General features: G+C 46.4%; 1 protein-coding gene across 2 annotated transcripts in view; it reads right to left on the bottom strand.

Annotated features, from left to right (window-relative positions):
- Nr1i2 (nuclear receptor subfamily 1 group I member 2) overlaps positions 1-18,569 on the bottom strand; it is a 36,908-nt gene that overhangs the window by 1,876 nt on the left and 16,463 nt on the right. Inside the window, exons 1-8 of one of the 2 annotated variants that reach the window (XM_037209761.1) lie at positions 16,910-17,360; positions 7,275-7,499; positions 4,047-4,180; positions 3,529-3,716; positions 2,696-2,970; positions 959-1,101; positions 692-808; positions 366-471 (exon numbers count right to left, since the gene is read on the bottom strand). In XM_037209761.1, the coding sequence (XP_037065656.1) occupies positions 366-471; positions 692-808; positions 959-1,101; positions 2,696-2,970; positions 3,529-3,716; positions 4,047-4,180; positions 7,275-7,465 (1,154 nt within the window). In that variant the 5' untranslated portion in view covers positions 7,466-7,499; positions 16,910-17,360. Of the gene's footprint in view, positions 1-365; positions 472-691; positions 809-958; positions 1,102-2,695; positions 2,971-3,528; positions 3,717-4,046; positions 4,181-7,274; positions 7,500-16,909; positions 17,361-18,569 lie in introns of those variants that run through there. The other variant, XM_028881586.2, reaches the window with a different exon arrangement.

Genomic DNA, 18,569 nt, shown 5'->3' with positions numbered 1-18,569 from the left:
TCTTGGCCCCGAGGCTGACACTTCCCAGTCAATAGTAGCTAGTATAGATGCACTGCCATTATGGGCGGTATCACTATAGTTATCATTACTGTGAATGCTACTGGTCCTTGCTAGAAGACCCCATGGGAGCGACAGTAGAGTCAGACACTTCCCTACACCTTGATGACAGAAATGTAGACAGCCCGGGCCGACAAGTATCCCTCAGCTAGACTTGGGCTGGAAGTCTTAGTAGAGGTGGACAAAACAGTCCCAGAGCCTTGGTCATCAGAAGCTACCCCAGGCACGGCAGGGCCTTGGAAACCAGGCCCAAAGTGAGGGGGCAAGAAGGCTCCCCCTCAGATCTGCCCCTCCCTGCTCATCCTCACCTGTGGGCAGGAGATGGCCGACTGTACTCAATGTAGGCCTTCAGGGTGAGGGCAAATCGCTCCTGCAGCTGATCCACCACACTGCGCTGTACCACGCCAGGACGGTCTGAGAGGGGGAAGGAAAGGCATTGTGGTGCCAGGCAGGGCAGAGAGAAGCAAAGGAAAGCTAAGTCCAGCCCAGGGTAAAAGGAATTGCTGGCCAACTACTTCAGACAGGAAAACAGCAGCCTCTACAGGCTGCCTGTGATGCTGGGACCTTCCCTGGGGAGGACAGACGGGGGAGGGGGGGCTGCCACCTCCTGCAGATTGCTGGGGGAAGCCGTCACCTGGGGAGAAGAGGGAGATGGCCTGCATCAGCACATACTCCTCCTTATGCAGCTGCAGTTTCTTCAGCATGTAGTGGAATTTTATCAATGGATCCAACAGAAGTTTCTGGAAGCCACCTGTGGGTGAGTATAGGGGAGACAGCCAGCACCTCAGGAACCTGACTCCAGAACTCGGGCTTCCCTCACCAAGCTCTTTCGCTCCAAAGTCACCCAATCACCCTCAGCTGCTGTCTCCCTCCCCCCCTCTGCCAGGCGTCTCTTGGGCACCATCAGGGTCTTCGAAGCAGTAGGCCAGCCGACCGCACTCCCAGGTTCCAGTTTCTGTGTCGAACATCGTGTTGAACCTCAGTAGGCACATCTCAAAAGTGGCTCCCTTCAGCAGGGAAATCTGGTCCTCAATAGGCAGGTCCCTGGCAGCAAGGACAGGAGGTGATGACAACTCCTAGGTAGGCTGTCCACAGGCTGGCTCCAGTCCCCATCTCATCATCCAAAAGTTGGAGAAAGGAAGGAGATGGAGTAGCCTCCTGAGGATGCAGTTCCTTCCAGGTTGCCTCCAATCTCTCCCCCTCATAATCCAGGCCATTGGTTACTTTGCCCACTGAGGTCTTCTCTCCACCTCCAGGAACTCTCCATGCTTCCTTAGCTTTATGTCCAGGTCCCTTACAGCCTGGCCTGTCTTCCGTCACCCTTCACAACCTCTGACCAACACTTAATGCCTTGGCTCTTCCTTGTTAGCCTCATAAACGTTTGCCTGTTTGCCTACCTGGAATGATTGCCCCTTTAAGTAAATCCTGATGAGTTTTCAGGTCAAGTAGTGTCTTCCCTTCCCAGAAGTGTTTCTAGAAAGCAGAACCCTTCTACACATGTCACACCTTGCACTGGAAATAGCTGCTACCTGATGTTGAATTTATTACATCCTTGTTCCTAACTGTATTCTACTCCTATTATCTGTTCTCTGTCTGACAATGTGCTCTTTGCATGTGTCATTCAGCCCTACTTGACCATATTGGGCAAGGCAAGGTGGAGGACCCAGGTGCAAATACACCTGGCATCACACACTACATCTTATGGAGTGGTGGCCTCCACCACGACATCAGGTTCCAGGTCGTCTTGCTGACACCTTTTGTCATGGTCATCACCTCCATGCCCAGCTCTAGGGAGAGTTGTTGGATTACAGCACCAGCCACCCTCCGCATGGCCTGCTTGATGGCAGACAGCTGGAAACCCCACATCTCTCTTCCTCTATGTACTTCCTTCTTTTTCCTTCCAACTCAACTTAGTCTGAAAATGTCCAATCATGGTTTCTGTCCTTATGGGGGAAATAGGAAGGTCTGAGGACTAGCATTTGCCAACATTCTTCAGATTTTTTTTTCATTTCATCAGCCCTATGTGGTAGTTTGAATGTAATTAGCCCCTATAAGCTCATAGAGAGTGGCACTATTGGGAGGTGTGGCTTTGTTGGAGTAGGTGTGGCCTTGTTGGAAGAAGTATTTCACTGTGGGGGTCCAGCTTTGAGGTCTCCTATGCTCAAGATACAACCCAGTGTCTCAGTTCACTTCCAGTTGCCTAGGGCAAGATGTCGAACTCACAGCTACTTTTCCAGCACCACGTCTGCCTGCATGTCCCATGTGCATGATGATAATGGACTAAACCTCTGAACTGTAAGCCAGCCCCAATTAAATGTTTTCCTTTATAAGAGTGGCCATGGTCACGGTGTCTCTTTACAGCAATAGAAACCCTGACTAAGACACCCTACAAAGTTGATATGATCAGTTCCCATTCATTCCAAAATGGGAAAGCTGACCAGCCCACAGCAACAAAACTAATGAACCATATATAGGCTTTATTCTCTGGTAGCAATGGTCCCCCAGGGGCAGAGACAACAAAGGGTCTTTGGACACCAGTTTCTCGCAAGTTTGTGGGGATTTCCTGCAGACTTTTTTTGAAACTTTTGGCCATTTCCTTTTCCTTTCTACATCCACTCATTCAGCCCTCAAGACCTACCTGAAGTAGGAGATGACTTTAGCGAAGTTGATGACGCCCTTGAACATGTAGGTTGACACATCGGCCAGGTGCGGCAGCAGAGGAATGATCTCTTTCCCGTCACTCTTGGATGGGGGTTGGTAGTTCCAGATGCTGCCATCTTCTCCCCGAAGCTTCAGAGAAATCTTCATTGGAACTGAATCTTGCATGACTTGACTCCACACAGCAGGGTCTTCCAACAGTGAGGTCTGCAGATACTCTGGGAGCTCACAGCCACCGTTAAACACCGCAGGCAGCTGGGATAAAGGGCAGGAGGCAAAGAGAGGAGGGGCAGTGTGTTGTCATAGACAAGTCCCCACATAGGCTCCTGATGACCAGCTACAGTCTTAAGAAACATGACCATAGGCATGCACACACACGTGCATCCATATATACATGGCCCGTGTTTCTTCTCTCAGGCTATCTGATAGGTGGTGTTCTGTGAAATAATAATCACATTCCTACATGGAGTGTGAAAGGTGAGGGATGCCTTCTTGCCTAGTGTATCCTAAGCATCCCCCTGTTGTGCTCAGGAGACAGAGATAAGGGTTTGGAAGCTGTAGATCAGTGGTTTTCAACCTAGAGGTAGCATATCAGATATTTACATTGCGATTCATAGCAGTAGCAAAATTAACAGGTATAAAGTAGTAATACAGTTATGAAGAAGTCAGGAGAAGGATTTTGAGATTTCTCCATTTCTGGCAAGTTCTCAGGGAATCCTGATGCAGACCACAGCATGAGAGAGCCTGGGAACGTGACCCAGGCTTTGAGGAGCTGGTATAGCCATGGACGTGTGCGCAGCTCTAAGCCCCTACCCGGAAATCCTTGAAGTGGGAGAAAGTGGTGTCAAAGGTTTTCATCTGGGCATCCATCAGCTCCTGGATCAGCGCCTGCTGTTCTTCGGTCAGCCCCTGCCCTCCAGACAGCGGAGCCTCGATCTTTTCCCTCTTCTTCCTCTTGATCAAGGCCCGCCTCTGCTCCACAGCGGCATCAGACATGATCACTGTGAGTTAACAGAGCAGGTTCAGCACATGTGCCCCTGCAGGGTCACCCTTCTCCAGCCTCCAGACGCCACTAGGACTGCAGTTATGAATGGGGACAAAGGAACCATGCAGGGACAGCTCAGAAGAAAGCGAGGACACAGCCCTGGCCGGCATCTCCCACCACACTTCCTGCAGCAGAGAACTGGTGCCCTGTATCTCCGAAGTCCCACAGGGCCACAAATACACCTGAGCTCAGCGGCTGTGGCGTGCAGATGCGCACCAGCGCCTCAGCTCTCTGGCACGGGCCCCAGTCCACCGAGCCTGAGCCCCCTGCCCCCGCGGCCACTCACTCTCCTTCTTCATGCCGCTCTCTAGGCACTTGCGCAAACGGCAGGCCTGGCACTGCCGCCGTGTCTTCCGGTTGATCTCACAGGTTCCCTTGCGGAAGGGGCACCTCAGCCGGACATTGCGTTTCATGGCCCTTCTGTGGGATGAGAAAGAACATTAGGTGGTCTAAGAGGGGCACTCCGCTCCTGGGCCAGGCGCTATAGGCCATACCACCTTGTCTGTCTAGCCCCTGGCAGCGGCAGACAGGACACACTAGGGATTTTACAGGACAGGTGTAGGTTGGCACTCCGCCCTGAAGTCCAGGACTCAGAAGAGGAGGAGACCTCTGAGATGATTCTACAGGAAATGAGATGTGCTTTTCCTGGGCACCCTATAGCCCCGGAGCCTCTTTCCAGGACAAGTTAACTGCAGACTCAGCCTTTTCCCCAATCACCTCCCGTCCTTCCTCATTCCTTGTTATTAATGGTATCCATGGAGATGGGCTTCTAACTGCATTTCTCCTTGGAAGAGGGAGCCAGGGGAAACCTGCCCTCTCTGCCCTCTCCCCACCCCCTCTGCACCCAGCAGCTTCTGGACATATACAGTCCTTCACCCTTCTCCAGCTCCCCTTCTAGTGGGTTCCGGTTGGCCTGGGATGGGGAAGTTGGAAGTTCTGTAGACCAGATCCCAGGGTGGGGTTGGGGTGGGGTGGGGGGACTGGCTAAAAGGCCACCAGCCTTTGCAGGAAGGCAGCTGTAGGTGGGCAGTAAGTGACGTCAGAAGGCTCTGGCTGACCACTCTCTTTACAGCTAATCTATCCTGAATTTCCCACCGAGGACTGCCGTTGTTGCCCTACATGAATGTTTCCCTGCATTTCCACATCTGGATGACCCAAGATTCCCTTGGCTCTGGCCTCTGTTCTGTCCAAAAGTGTGGGAAATGAGAGAAACTGGCTTAGAACCATGGGAACAGAATAGGGGGATGCTGGGAGGCCTGGGCTAGAGATTGAGCTCACTGTAACTGGCAGGGTTTGAGCTCGGAAGCGGCTCAGACCATCATCTGTCAGCCTAGGGTTATGTCCATGGGTGTCACGCTCTCCACTATTTGCCTCTGCTGCAGACCTAGATCAGAGGCCCCTGATGCTGTCCCCAAATGCTCTAAGAATGGATAAAAGGACTGGCGTTCATCAGAAGCATGCTATGTGTCAGATGCTGGGCTACTTATTTTGTATAGTTTTAAAGACTTGGCTTTCAAAACCAACCCTGTGAAATTCATCTGTTACATACCCCCACCCCCAGCACAGTGAAGGAGACTGATCAGCACCTGTCCTTCAGGTAAGTGACAAGCTTGGGGTCCAAGTTTGCTTGTTAAGAAGCCAAGTTCCCAACCACTGATGCCTCACCTCCCTCTGGATGTCCCAGGATGGCCCCCAAATGGGGAGGATTCCCACTGCTGGGGTAGTCCCATAGAAGCTACTCTGACAGATTCTCTAACTTGAAGAACCAGAACCTGTCTTCATGTGTGGGTTTGTGGTACATGTTCGGCTTAGTGACTTAATTTGTATTCTTTGCTAGTGACTGATTCAGGAGCAGCCTGAAGCCAACTCTGGCATACATAATGTGATGATGTCTTCTGGGACAGATTTTTCCCCCCTTGGATGAGCATCCTTTTTTATTGTCTGGGTATCCTGACACTGCTTTTCCAAGTGAAGCCAGACTAAAATCAGAGCTCTTGTGTGAGCCAAAGAGAAACATGCAGGCTCATCTGTTGTAGAATATTCTTTTAAGGGGTGTTACTTTTGTTTATGTTGCATTTGTTGAATTCTGTGAAGCTGTGATACTTAGTCTGTTTAAAACACCTGATGGTCTAATAAAGAACTGAACGGGCAATAGCAAGGCAGTAGAAAGGACAGGCAGGGCTGGCAGGCAGAGAGGATAAATACAAGGAGAAATCTCGGAGGAAAGAAGAAAGAGTGAGAGAAAGAGGAGGACACTGGGGGCCAGCCACCCAACTACATAGCAAACAGCAGAGTAAAAACAGAAGGTACACAGAAATAGAGAAAGATAAAAGCCCAGAGGCAAAAGATAGATGGGATAATTTAAGTAAAGGAAAGCTGGCAAGAAACAAGCCAAGCTAAGGCCAGACATTTATAATTAAGGATAAGCCTCTCTCTGTGTGTGATTTATTTGGGAGCTGGGTAACAGGCTGCCCAAAAGAGTAAAGAGCAAAAACAAACAGCAACAAAGGAGACTCTGTTGTTGAGCTGCCTACAAGTTGTGCAGAGAAATACTGATAATGAAGCTTATCTGTATCATCCCCAGTGCCCAAATGGTGCTTTTCAGTGATGCATCTGCCAAATCACCCATGGACTTATAAATAATAGAAACCCATTGGTTGGCCAAGCTAGACTTGGGTAGAATAATTTCCTGGTGTATTGTTGACAGCCCCATCTGTAGTGAACAGATGTTTGTTGGTGTCTCCTCAGGAAAAGTTACACATCATCTGTCTGTCTTGGGATGGCCTTGAGGTGAGACCTGCAAACCCTTTCCCTTCCTGAAGGCGAACTGGAGCTCTTTCTTCACACCTTGCTTCCTGCCTTCCCGCCCACCTTGGATCTCAGCCGCCATGCTGAAGGTGGCCTTGCTGAACCATCACTGGTCTTTCTGTCCTTCATCTGGTGATGGTGACCCTTATGTCCAGACCTAACATGCTGTGAAGTATGATTTTTTTCCCTTTTGCAAGAGACTCTCTTAGTTTTTATCTATTTATCTATCTATGTATCTATCTATCTATCTATCATCTGTCTATATTTATTTTGGTCTTTTTAAAAATATGCTTCAGATGAAATTATCTTTGTTTTGATTTATTTTATGATGTCTTTTCCTTAACAACTACCATATGAAAGTGATTTGAAAACTTGCTTTTTCCTTTTTTTTTTTTTTTTCCTACTTTTTACTGTCCTTTTAACTCAAAAATACATAGAGGAACAAAGTGTTATCTTAATGGAAATGATCCTCCCCTGGATAGTAGATGAAAGAAGACTTGAAGATGAGGTTTCTTCTGGAGTATACATTCTATCTTGGAGTATTTAGGAGGGCTTTGGGTGGACCATTTGCCCATTGAAATGACCCTAGACATCAGTTCAAGCTGAGGCCTTGAGACATCACCCAACCACTTAATGGAAAAACCCAAGCTAGATGTGATCCAGTGTCAGTGCTGGCAAATGTGTGAACATTGATGGGTCATCATACCTGAAAAATCCCTTGCATCCTTCACACGTCATGACATTGAAGTGATAGCCATTGGCCTTGTCCCCACAGACACGGCAGACCTGCAGCCCGCCATCGTCCTCATCTATGTTGATGACATGCTTTTCTGAGACGGAATCTGCTTCTTCACAGCGTACAAGGTCAACATGGCTCCAGCTTTCTTCAGGTCTCATCTCCAGGGTTTCATCTGTATATCTTGGACTGGAACTAAAAAACACAGGGAATGAAGACTTTGTGCAGGGAGATACTGGGAACACCCTTCCTTTTGAGCAAGACTTACATTTGGATTTGATGCTGGACCTGACATCCCATGGGGGGAAAAGGTGTAGGTGATTATTTGAATTGTTGTTAAGAAAAATGTAAACACTACATTTTTATGCACAGTAGGGGCCCTAGGAAGAACACTTAAGTCAGAACATGGAGAGGGGAAAAGGCTATTATGGCAGGAAGAAATTAATATAGAAGATGCTGTCTGGATTATGGAGTCACTGAATGGACAGAGGGGGTCATGAGTTGATCATAGGCTGGAAAAGGGAACAACTCGTGGGAAATACTAACATTCGATATTATTTCTGGGACTAGAGAGATCTTGGGAGGATGATGGCCTTTTAGGTGTGGTGTAGCCCAGAATTCCACAAAGAGAAAAAGGATACCCGCCCCCTGCCCCCCAAAGAAGGTTTTCAATTGAATACCAGTCAGACAGACAGTGAGCGTAGAGCCAGGATCACAACACAAGAATCTTTTCACTGCAGGAAACTTTCTCTCTATGCCTCATTTTGTAAGCAGGAAATAAAACTCTGGACTCTGGTCTCAACTCTCAAGAAATACTAATCCTTGATAGGTTCTCTCAGATTAGCATACCTTGGCTGCATTCCATTTAGCCTGGAGGTTCTCCTAAACGACCGGTGTTTTACTGAGCCATGTGGACTATTATGCCATTTGTATGGCAAATTTTATCTATTTGGAATTTCCTTTGAACTAGGCATCTGCCATGTGATGGAGAAGGTTAAGTGTGTTGGTCTTATGAGGTTCTTTTGAGCCACTAGGGTTCTATCAACCAACTTAGGACACAGAGAAACAAAGATGTTAAGTGTGTCTCTATTGTTGAGAGGGACAATAGCTCTCCCCAGGAAGTAAGGGCACGTCCCATGGTCAATCATGAGCTAATCACATAGGAAGTGACTCCGTTGAATAGTCTACAGCATGAGTAACAGTTGGCAGAGCGAGTGGATGAAGATGACTGTGATGAGTGGTCACTCCCTGGCTGTATAAGTAATGCAGGATCACTTCTCTGATTAGCCAGGGAGTGTAGGCCATTTACTGACTCTGCCCATGTTGAACTCAAAAATTGCCAACCTCAATAAAAAAAAAAAATGACCCCAGTTTCCATCTAATTCCCACATGAGAGTCTTAAAGGACCATTGGGAGGGATAGCACTATGATGCTGCAGCCTTGGAAACACTTCCACCTCAGGAGTCCTAGCTCATCTTTTCTTAATAAATCTCCATTTGCTCTGCACATTTCTACCCACGGTTCCTTGTTCTTTTAAGATGGGAGACAACAAACTTGGAAGACCCTGGCGTAAGGTGGCTTTGGGGACTGTTAATTGTCTGGCGTCCTGACTTGCACTTGGTAAGAGCATCAAGGGCCGAGAAAGGATCTGACGTTGTCACGTCATTGTGGTTTAGAAAATACTAAATGTGTACTGTCTCAGCTCCCCGCCCAACCCCCGGGGGGAATTTTAGCTGACTAGTCTTTTGTAAAGTTACCATGGTTTATCTAAAAGTGCACTTTGTATTAATATAATTGTTTTTGTGTCATTTTGTGTTTAAAGCATGGGGCAAAAGTTGTTCTTGACTTCCCGAAGAATAGTAGTAAACCATTGTTTGTTTTTAATTGAGGAGTTATTGACGTTATGGCTGCTGAAGGAAAAATAGTTTTATTCAGGGGTGCTGGCCCTGGTGGTCCACCCAAATTCCAGTAGGTACTCCCACACCTATGTGCATACATATTGGTAGTGTAATGGACTGGGCAGAAATAAAGGCATTCTAAAAAGATATTGGTGGTTGGTTTTGGTTTTCTGAGACAGGGTTTCTTTGTGTAACAATCCTGGCTATCCTGGAACTCTCTCTGTAGACCAGGCTGGCCTCAGACTCAGTGTTTGGTTGGAACCTTCAGCTCACCCACTCCTTCATGATCCCGAAAGCCCCATTCCTGTCTCTCCAAACCCCACCCACTCAGAGAATCTCCAAACAAAGGGAAGGCACCAAAAAGCCCAGTTATAAATTCTTAGCAGCCATGGTAGCTTCCTCCACTGAACGTCCCCAGCCACCGTAGTCCCCGTCTAAATCGGTCAGCTTTTGGCCATACTTGAGCACAAACCCAGCTTGTGGCTGACACGTCGTCACCTCACCTACAACCTATATAATCTCCCTGCCTTAGTTCTGGCATATGGCTTCTCCGGCCTCCATCTGTTGGACTGGAGAAACCGCCCAGGAGTTGCTTTGCTCAAATGAACTTGTTGTTATACTTTTTCAGTTCACCTTGATTGGGCTTACTGTGGAGGTGGGGTGTGGGGGGCAGGGTGTGCTGCCTGCCTCTGCCTACTGAGTGATGGGGATTAAAGGCATGCACCACCATGGCCTGCTGATGCTGGTGTTTTTTAATCTGACCATCAGACTATTGAAACAATGGACCCCCAACAAATGGGAATTTCCCCAGAATCTCATGCTAGGAGAAAGAAAGGTGTAGCTGGAGGGTGTGGGGTACAACGATGATGACTAGGACCAGCTTGTCTCCTGAAAGAGATTTTATACAGTTCTAACACGTCAGACCACTTTATGGGTTGAGGCTGAACCCCAGATAATGGTGGGTCGCTGGTGGGCCACACTGTGATGCTGCACAGCTGTGCACATCCTTGGTCCTCTGTTTAAACTTTGGTCTCACTTCAGGACCCAGAAGATGGACTTGAGTCCCCTGGGTCTCTGCTTCTCTTCCCGATATGGCCACATTGAATAAATCTTTTTCTGCTTTCCACTTTTCAGCTGGCTGGACCTGACTTGGGGCACAGGTTGTGGCCTTCAAGTCCAATATTAGTAGCATTAACTTGACCCAATGGATTATCAAAAAATTAAAAAGAGAACATGATTTTGAAAGGGGGACAATATAAGGTGAGGGAGTCTGAGAGAGAATGAGGAAGAGGGGAAGGGGATGAGATAATGAAAAATACTTTGTATACAGGTAGTAAATTCTCAAAGAATAAATAAAATTATATGGTTAAAAATTTTAAATTTAGCTGGACAGTGGTGGCATATGCTTTTAATCCCAGCACTTGAGAGGTAGAGGTAGGCTGATTTCTGTGAGTTCAAGGCGAGCCTAGTCTACAAAGGGAGCTCCAAGACAACCAGAGCTGTTACATGTTACACAGAGAAACCCTGTTTCGAAAGACCAAAAAATAAATAAATAAAAATTAAAAATAAAAATAAAAAAAAATAAAAAAAAAAATAAAGTGCTTACCTAATAATCACAGAGCATATCTCTGTATCGACAGCTACCAAGTGATCCAGAAAGGCAAAGTACACAGAGAAACTGTCTCGAAAAAAAAAAAAAAAAAAAACAAAAATATAAAGTTACTGACCAATAAAAATACTGTTCTTGGCATGCATAATTAAAAGTGTGTGTGTGTGTGTGTGTGTGTGTGTGTGTGTGTGTGTGTGTGTGTGTGTGTGTGTTAGGGAGGATTCAGGACTACAGCAACACATTGGAACTATCCTTTGTGTTTTCTCTCTAACCTCTAACTATAGAATATGGAACTGAAGAAAAACTGACTGCACAGCACTTTACCTCAAGCGTAACTAAAATGTGAAATACCTGAAATGTTACTTTTAACCATATAGGTAGGATGGGTGGTTTGGGTCTGAGGCGTCCAAATGTTCATTTTGAGGGGGGGAAAAAATCATGGTTCAGGATTTACAAAAGAGAGAGCTAATAATATCTTGCCCTTAAATGATGGGTGGTAAATGGTTAGACTGTATTTCTTAAATGCCAAGAAAGCTTCTATTCTCTTTTTTCTAGGAAAACTTAAAATGTAAATTTAGAGGATTAATTTTAGAAATGGCTGGAGGGGAGGGGAGGGCATGCTTTCTGGGATTTGCTCCATATATGTTTGTGTAAGCACACACGTTTTCAACCTAGAGATGGGCTAATTTTGCTATTAGAATTAAAAAATTATCACGAAACATTAGTTCATTACTAGTGGACAATACATTTTAAATAAATGGTACTGAGAGTTATAGAATATAATTGATTGAAATTCCCGACACGCCCCCATGGTTGGGCATGGTCGCGAATGCCCGGCGGGACACTTAGTCACTTCCACCTAGTCATTTCTGGGTCAAATGCCTTGTGTGACCCAGGACCCTTTGGCTTTATGTGGTTGTGCAAAGCACACAGCGCAACCATGTGATCTATGTGCACGCGTGGAATAGCCATGTGGACCTGTGTGCGCAGGCGCAGCTCAGCCTTTATAAGCTGGCGCCATGATTCCCCGGCCCCCTTCACACGCATGTCTTTCCGCAGGCCTGTGCACATCTGTCCCTCTCTCCTCATCTTAATAAAGCTCTTGTTAGTGGATTCTGTTGTGTTTCGTGACTTTTCCTCGCAGGGTAAGAGGGCCGTTAAAAACCAACAATAATGCTCTGGCTAAACAGGACCATCACATCTGAGATACACTTATGACCTAGATGATAAAAACTATTTATAGGCACTGAAGCTGCTTTCAAAAATGTGCCATTTCCTCCATGCCAGTCCCCCAGAGTTGAGTTGTAGTCAGGGATGGGGGAAGGGCAATTTATGTTCTCATCCACAAGAGGGGAGGGCTCTGATCCCTCCTGCACACTCATCTGTGGGATTCCTCATTTCATAGGCAGAGAAACAGACAGGTAAAGGATCCTATAGAAGTAAATACCCCTCAATCTAAAATCTGGACCAGTAAATTTTTATATATATATATATATATATATATATATATATATATATATATATAGAGAGAGAGAGAGAGAGAGAGAGAGAGAGAGAGAGAGAGAGAAAGCTAAGGGCACAGGATGACTCCGCAGATCCATTTCACAGCCATCTTTCCCCTGATACACTCACTTTTGGACCTCACCAGGAAAGAAGAGGACGGGATAAAGGAAGACGTTTGGGTAAAAGGGCAGACCAACTTTTCTTCCCACTGCCACGTGATCACCATGCAGTTTAGAGGAGGAGAGGGTTATTTCATTTTACAGGTTACAGTCCATCATCAAGGGGAGTCAGGGCAGTAGCTCAAGGTGGGAACTGATGCAGAAACCATGACAGAATGATGCTCACTGTCTTGCTCCTAGGCTCATCACGGTCAGCTGCCTTTTTTACATAGTCCCGCCCCACCCTGCCTAAAGGTGGCATGCCCACAGTGGGCTAGGCTCCCCTACATCAATTAACAATAAGGAAAATGCCCTACAGGCCAGCCTGATGGAAGCAATTCTTCCGGTGAGGTTCCTGAAGGGTTGATCACCTAATAGCCTCAGGCTGGCCGAGAAAATCAAGACAGGAAAGCTGATATGACTAATAACACCTGTGAGCTGTTAGGATCCTGGAAACCTCGGATAAGATCAGCTTACCTACATCTGTTTGTCTCTACACTTTGAGACTGCGGAGGAACTGACCCAAGCTCCTCTTCCCATCCCCAAGCCCCCCTCTTCCTTTTATTTCCAAGTCGCCTCCAGAGCTAACAGTTCCTTCTTCCCAGATGTCTCTAGGTTTGTGTCAAGTTGGCAGTTAAAGCTAACTATGACACCACGGGAAGATCAACTAACCTTGAGGAGGTGGAGTTACCTACTCCCCAGTTCGGCTGAGTCAGATGGGCACGGTTTCCTAAGTAAACAGGGTCTCCCTTCCCAAAAGCTATTACCCCAGAGGCTCAGATCCTCCCTGCCTGTCTGTCAACTTCTGGATGATAAGCCAAGGAGAGCGTGCTCCTCCTCTTCCTCTTCCTCCTCCAAGCCAGGCTCAGAGGGCAGAATTTTTTTTAAGATTTATTTATTTAGCCGGGCGGTGGTGGCGCACGCCTTTAATCCCAGCACTCGGGAGGCAGAGCCAGGCGGATCGCTGTGAGTTCGAGGCCAGCCTGGGCTACCAAGTGAGCTCCAGGAAAGGCGCAAAACTACGCAGAGAAACCCTGTCTCGAAAAACAAAACAAAAAAAAAAAAAAAAAAAAAAAAAGATGTATTTATTTATTATGTATACAGTATTCTGCCTGCATGTATCCCTGCTGACCAGAAGAGGGCACCAGATCTCATTTCAGGTGGTTGTCAGCCACCATGTGGTTGCTGGGAATTGAACTCAGGACCTCTGGAAGAGTAGCCACTGCTCTTAACCTCTGAGCCATCTCTCCAGCCCGATGGCAGAAAATTTTAAGAAGAGGAGAAAATACTTGCAGACTATTTATCTGACTAATATAGATTAATATCAGACTAGATAAAGAACCCTCCACAAAACAACCCAAAAGCTGAACAGCAGATAATACTGAGAAAATGAGCCTGGTTTAATGGTACATGCCTGGCATGCACCTGAGTTTACAAAGAGACCCTTTTCAAAACGGAACACAAAAAGGGCATGGGAGGAGACTGTATAAATTATCTGAATAGACTGTTCTCCAAAGAAGGCTTATGATCTCCCAGCACCTCAGGACCTGGATGGCATCCCTCCCCAGGTCAGAGGTCACAACCCCGTCCCCAAGTACCTAACCCCCAGCATTTCAGGAGCGGAGCGGGACTTACTCCCCAGCACCACAGACCTCACTGGAGCTAGCTTGCCAGGTTAGAGACCACATCACCCTTCCTCTGGCATCCTAATCCTGGCCTCGCAGGATGGAAGTGGAGTCCTGCTGTGGGATGGTCTGTATATCAAATGCTCTGATTGGTCAATAAATAAAACACTGATTAGCCAGTGGCCAGGCAGGAAGTATAGGCGGGACTAACAGAGAGGAGAAAGGAGGGAACAGGCAGATAGAGGGAGACACTACCAGCTGCCGCCATGATAAGAAGCATGTGAAGACTCCGGTAAGCCACAAGCCATGTGGCAAGGTATAGATTTATGGAAGTGGATTAATTTAAGCTGTAAGAACAGTTAGCAAGAAGCCTGCCACGGCCATACAGTTTATAAGCAATATAAGTCTCTGTGTTTACTTGGTCGGGTCTGAGCAGCTGTGGGACTGGCGGGTGATAGAGATTTGTCCTGACTGTGGGCAAGGCAGGAAAACTCTAGCTACAGAGTCCATTTCCCAGGACCCTCAGGATCGCAGTGGGATCTGACTTGCAGGTGAGAGGTCATTCCTCCTTCCTGCCAGCACAGGATGGAGCTTGTTCTCAGCATTGCAGGATCTGAGCAGAGTTCACACCTGGAGTTAGAGGCTACTTCTTCCTTCCGTAGTCATCCCAACTCCCAGCATCTCAGGCCAGAAGTCCCATCTTTCTCATGCCATCCCCAGAACCTCTAGCCCTTCAGGACCCACATAAAACTCATACGCCATGTTTCTCCGGACCTGAATGAGACTTTCTACTCCTGAGATTAGAACCACATCTTCTTCCCTCCAGCATCTTAACCACAGATGCCTCAGAACCCACATGGAACCTATTCCTAGAGCATCAGGACCTGAATGGTGCTCACCCCCAGGATATAGGTCACACCCTTCCATTATCCTAACACTCAGTGACCCAGGACCTATGCAGCACCCGCTCCCCAGGTCTGAGACTGCATCTTCTATCCTCTGGCATCCCAACCCACGGCATCTCAGGACCCATGTGAAGCTGGCCACACAGCATCTCAGGACCCAAGCAGAGCTTGCTCCCCAGGTGAGAGGCCTCTGGTATTGTATTCCCCAACATCTCAGTATCTGAACAGAGCTAACGCCCCAGATTCGAGACCACACCGGCGCCTCCCTCCAACACTCTAACCTTCTCATCACCAGTACAGAGCATCTTCCTGCTCCCTGGGTCAGAAGTCACACCCCACCACCCTTTGCCACCCTCACCTCAGCCCTCTCAGGACGAGTGTGGCACATCTGCCTACTTCTCAGATTCGAGGCCCAAGCACTTCCTGCGGCCCAGCTTCCAGCAACTCAGAACCTGCTTAAAGCATCTGCTCACATCTCGGGTCAGAGGCCACAGCCTTTGCAACCCTGGCAACCCACACACTGTCCGGTTCCCACAGAGTACCCACTGGTGAAGTGAGAGGCCACACCTTCCTCTATCCAATCTGGGACCCACTCCCACCAAAGAGACATTACCAAACCACCCCAAGACTGAACTTCAAATAAGCCAGCTGAGCCTAACAAAAACAATTAACATTAAGCAAAGACTCAAATGAACACAAAACATAGAGGACCAGAACCCCACACCAAAAGTCACAACATGAAGGTTGTATAACTTGAATTGTAAAACCATGGGCAACACAAAAACCCGAGGCATGTTGTCTCCTCCAAAGGAACAGTAAGAAACCTCAATAAGAACAATTTAGATGGAATTCCAGACAAGAAACTTAAAAGAACAGTTGTAAATATTTTGAGAGAATTCCAAGACACCAGAATGAAATTAAAGAGGACAGGAATAAATTCCTGAGTAAATTCAAGAGAACACAAACAGATGAGTGAATGAAGAAGACTACTCAGGATATGAAAACAGAATTCAATAAATAGGTAGAAGTAGTAAAGAAAGCCCGAGATGAAATGAAGCTGGGAATGAAAAATCGAATGAGTTAAACAAAAACTTAATGGGAAGTCTCAACAATAGAATAGATCACGTAGAAGTTGGAATACCAGGGATTAATAACAAGGGACAGGAATTGGATCACCACAGATAATGAAAAAGTTAAAAAGAAAAATACAGGGGCTGGAGAGATGGCTTAGCAGTTGAGAGCAGTGGCTACTCTTTCAAAGGACCCGGGTTCGGTTCCCAGCACCCACATGGCAGCTTACAGCTATCTGTAATTCCAGTTTCAGGGGACCTGACACCCTCATACAGACACACATACAGGTAGAACGCCAATGTATGTTAAAAAAAATACAATGTGTGAATGGAACATACAAGACTTTTAGGACACCCTGAAAAGACCAACTTTTGAATTATGGGCAGAAAAGAAGAATTCCATGTCAAAGGCAGAAAAAGTCTTTTCAATAAAATCATAGAAGAAAATTAACCAAATCTATGGCAAGAGATGCTTGTCCAGTTATGAGGACTAAGAACAAAAACTGGACCAGAAAAGAAACACCGCACTTTATATTGCAGTTAAACCATTAAACAACACAAAACTAAAACAGTGTATTGAAAGCTGTGGGAAAAGGATCAACATCTTTTTTCTTTTCTTTCTTTTCTTTTTTCTTTAAGAAACATTTTTACACATAAAATAGAGTTCCCATTTTAAATCTTGATTCGTTTTCTAAAAACAACAGATAATGTAAAAGCCAGCGATCGACTCAGCAGGCAGCAAACTGTTAAACATGTGCAATAAATTACTTCGTTCAAACATGACTAACAATTACTGCAGACATTTCCGGAATCCTCAGGGGACTCCTACAGACTTACCGTTGAAACCCAGAGACTTTTACAATTATCAAGTGCCATGGGGACTTGCAAGAGTCTCTTCTAGTAGGAGAGAGTGTTGCTAGTGTTCGAATTTGTTTTAGGTATTAGGTGGCAGTTTCTTCTGTTACTAAAACACTCCATCCTGCAAGGAGGCTTATTAAGACAGAGTCTCTCATTTGGACGCTTCAGTGGTACCAACCACCTCATACAGGAAAACAGAAGCAGTCATGTCCCAGTGAGCATTTTCCTGTGAGTCAGAGCACTTCCTGGGTACTCACTCCACTGGGAATACCATATCTATTCACACACATACTGAGATATTTGGGGATGAGGTTTGTATGGGGGTGTGGGTGGCGGTGAGCATTCTCACACCAGCCTCAAACACAGGCCACATCACCATTTTTCACAGCTTGACTTTTCAACAGAAGAAGCTTTAAAAGCCAGAGGGCCTTAGAGCAATGTATTTTTGGTTCTGAAAGGATGTGGATGCAAACTCAGACGAGCATGTGCAGCAAAGTTATCAGTCATAATTGAAGAGGCAAGAAAAAATTCTCATAATAAAAAGAGGCTAAAAAGATTACGACCACCAAACCATGCCTACAGAAGATACTGGAAGGAATACTTCAGATTGAGAGTGAAGGGGGAAAAGAACAGCAACAACATCCCAGAGACTTACAGGAAAAAAGAAATAGTGCTGGGACAGTTATTAAGCAAAAGAGGACTAGGAAAACACTACAAAGTCCACAAGTGACAATAATTAAATTCACACCTTTCAGTAACCATTCTCAACTATCGGTCTCAGTTCCCCAATCAAAAGACACCGACTAGCAAAACGAACTTGAAAACAGCACCCAACATTTTGCTGTCTAAAAGAAGCTTACTTCAGCAGTGACATTGACTTAAAGTGTAGAAAAGGGTATTCCAAGCAAATGGAACTGGGAAACAAGCAAGCATCACTGTTCTAACAAAATCAACTTCAAACCAAAAGTGATCAGAAGAGGTCAAGCTGTGATGAAGGGAACAGTGGATGAAGAGGATATGCCCAAAACTCAAGTGATCCCAGCTTCCAAAACAAATACCACTGCATGAAAAGCCACAGATTATGTTTAAAAACAGAGGTTACTGTAAATAGATGATGGACATCGAAAAGGACCTGCTTGCCTGGGCCTTATTCCTATGTGTCTTAGTCAGTGTTCTGTTGCTGTGAAGAGACACTGTGGTCGTTTGAATGTAATTGGCCCCCCATAAGCTTGTAGGGAGTGGCACTATTGGGAGGTGTGGCCTTCTTGAAGTAGGCGAGGCCTGGTTGAAGGAAGTGTGTCACTGTGGGGGTGGGCTTTGAGGTCTCTTTTGCTTCAGCTTCGCTCAGTGTCACAGTCCTGACATCCTGTTGCCTGCAAGATGTAGGACTCTCAGCTACCTCTCCAGCATCATGTCTGCCAGCATGCTGCCATGCTCCCCACCATGATGATAATGGACTGAACTTCTAAAACTGTCAGTGAACCACCCCAGTTAAATGTTTTCATTTGAGAGTTGCTGTGGTCATGGTGCCTTTTCACAGCAATAGAAACCTGAACTAAGGCAGATACCATGACCATGGCAACTATTATAAAGAAAAGCATCTAATTGGGACTGGCTTACAGAATCAGAGGTTTAGTTC

The sequence above is a fragment of the Peromyscus leucopus genome, chromosome 12 (genome assembly GCF_004664715.2).
Source record: "Peromyscus leucopus breed LL Stock chromosome 12, UCI_PerLeu_2.1, whole genome shotgun sequence".
Classification (NCBI taxonomy): Eukaryota; Metazoa; Chordata; class Mammalia; order Rodentia; family Cricetidae; genus Peromyscus; species Peromyscus leucopus.
This window is presented reverse-complemented; position numbering and strand designations above follow the sequence as displayed.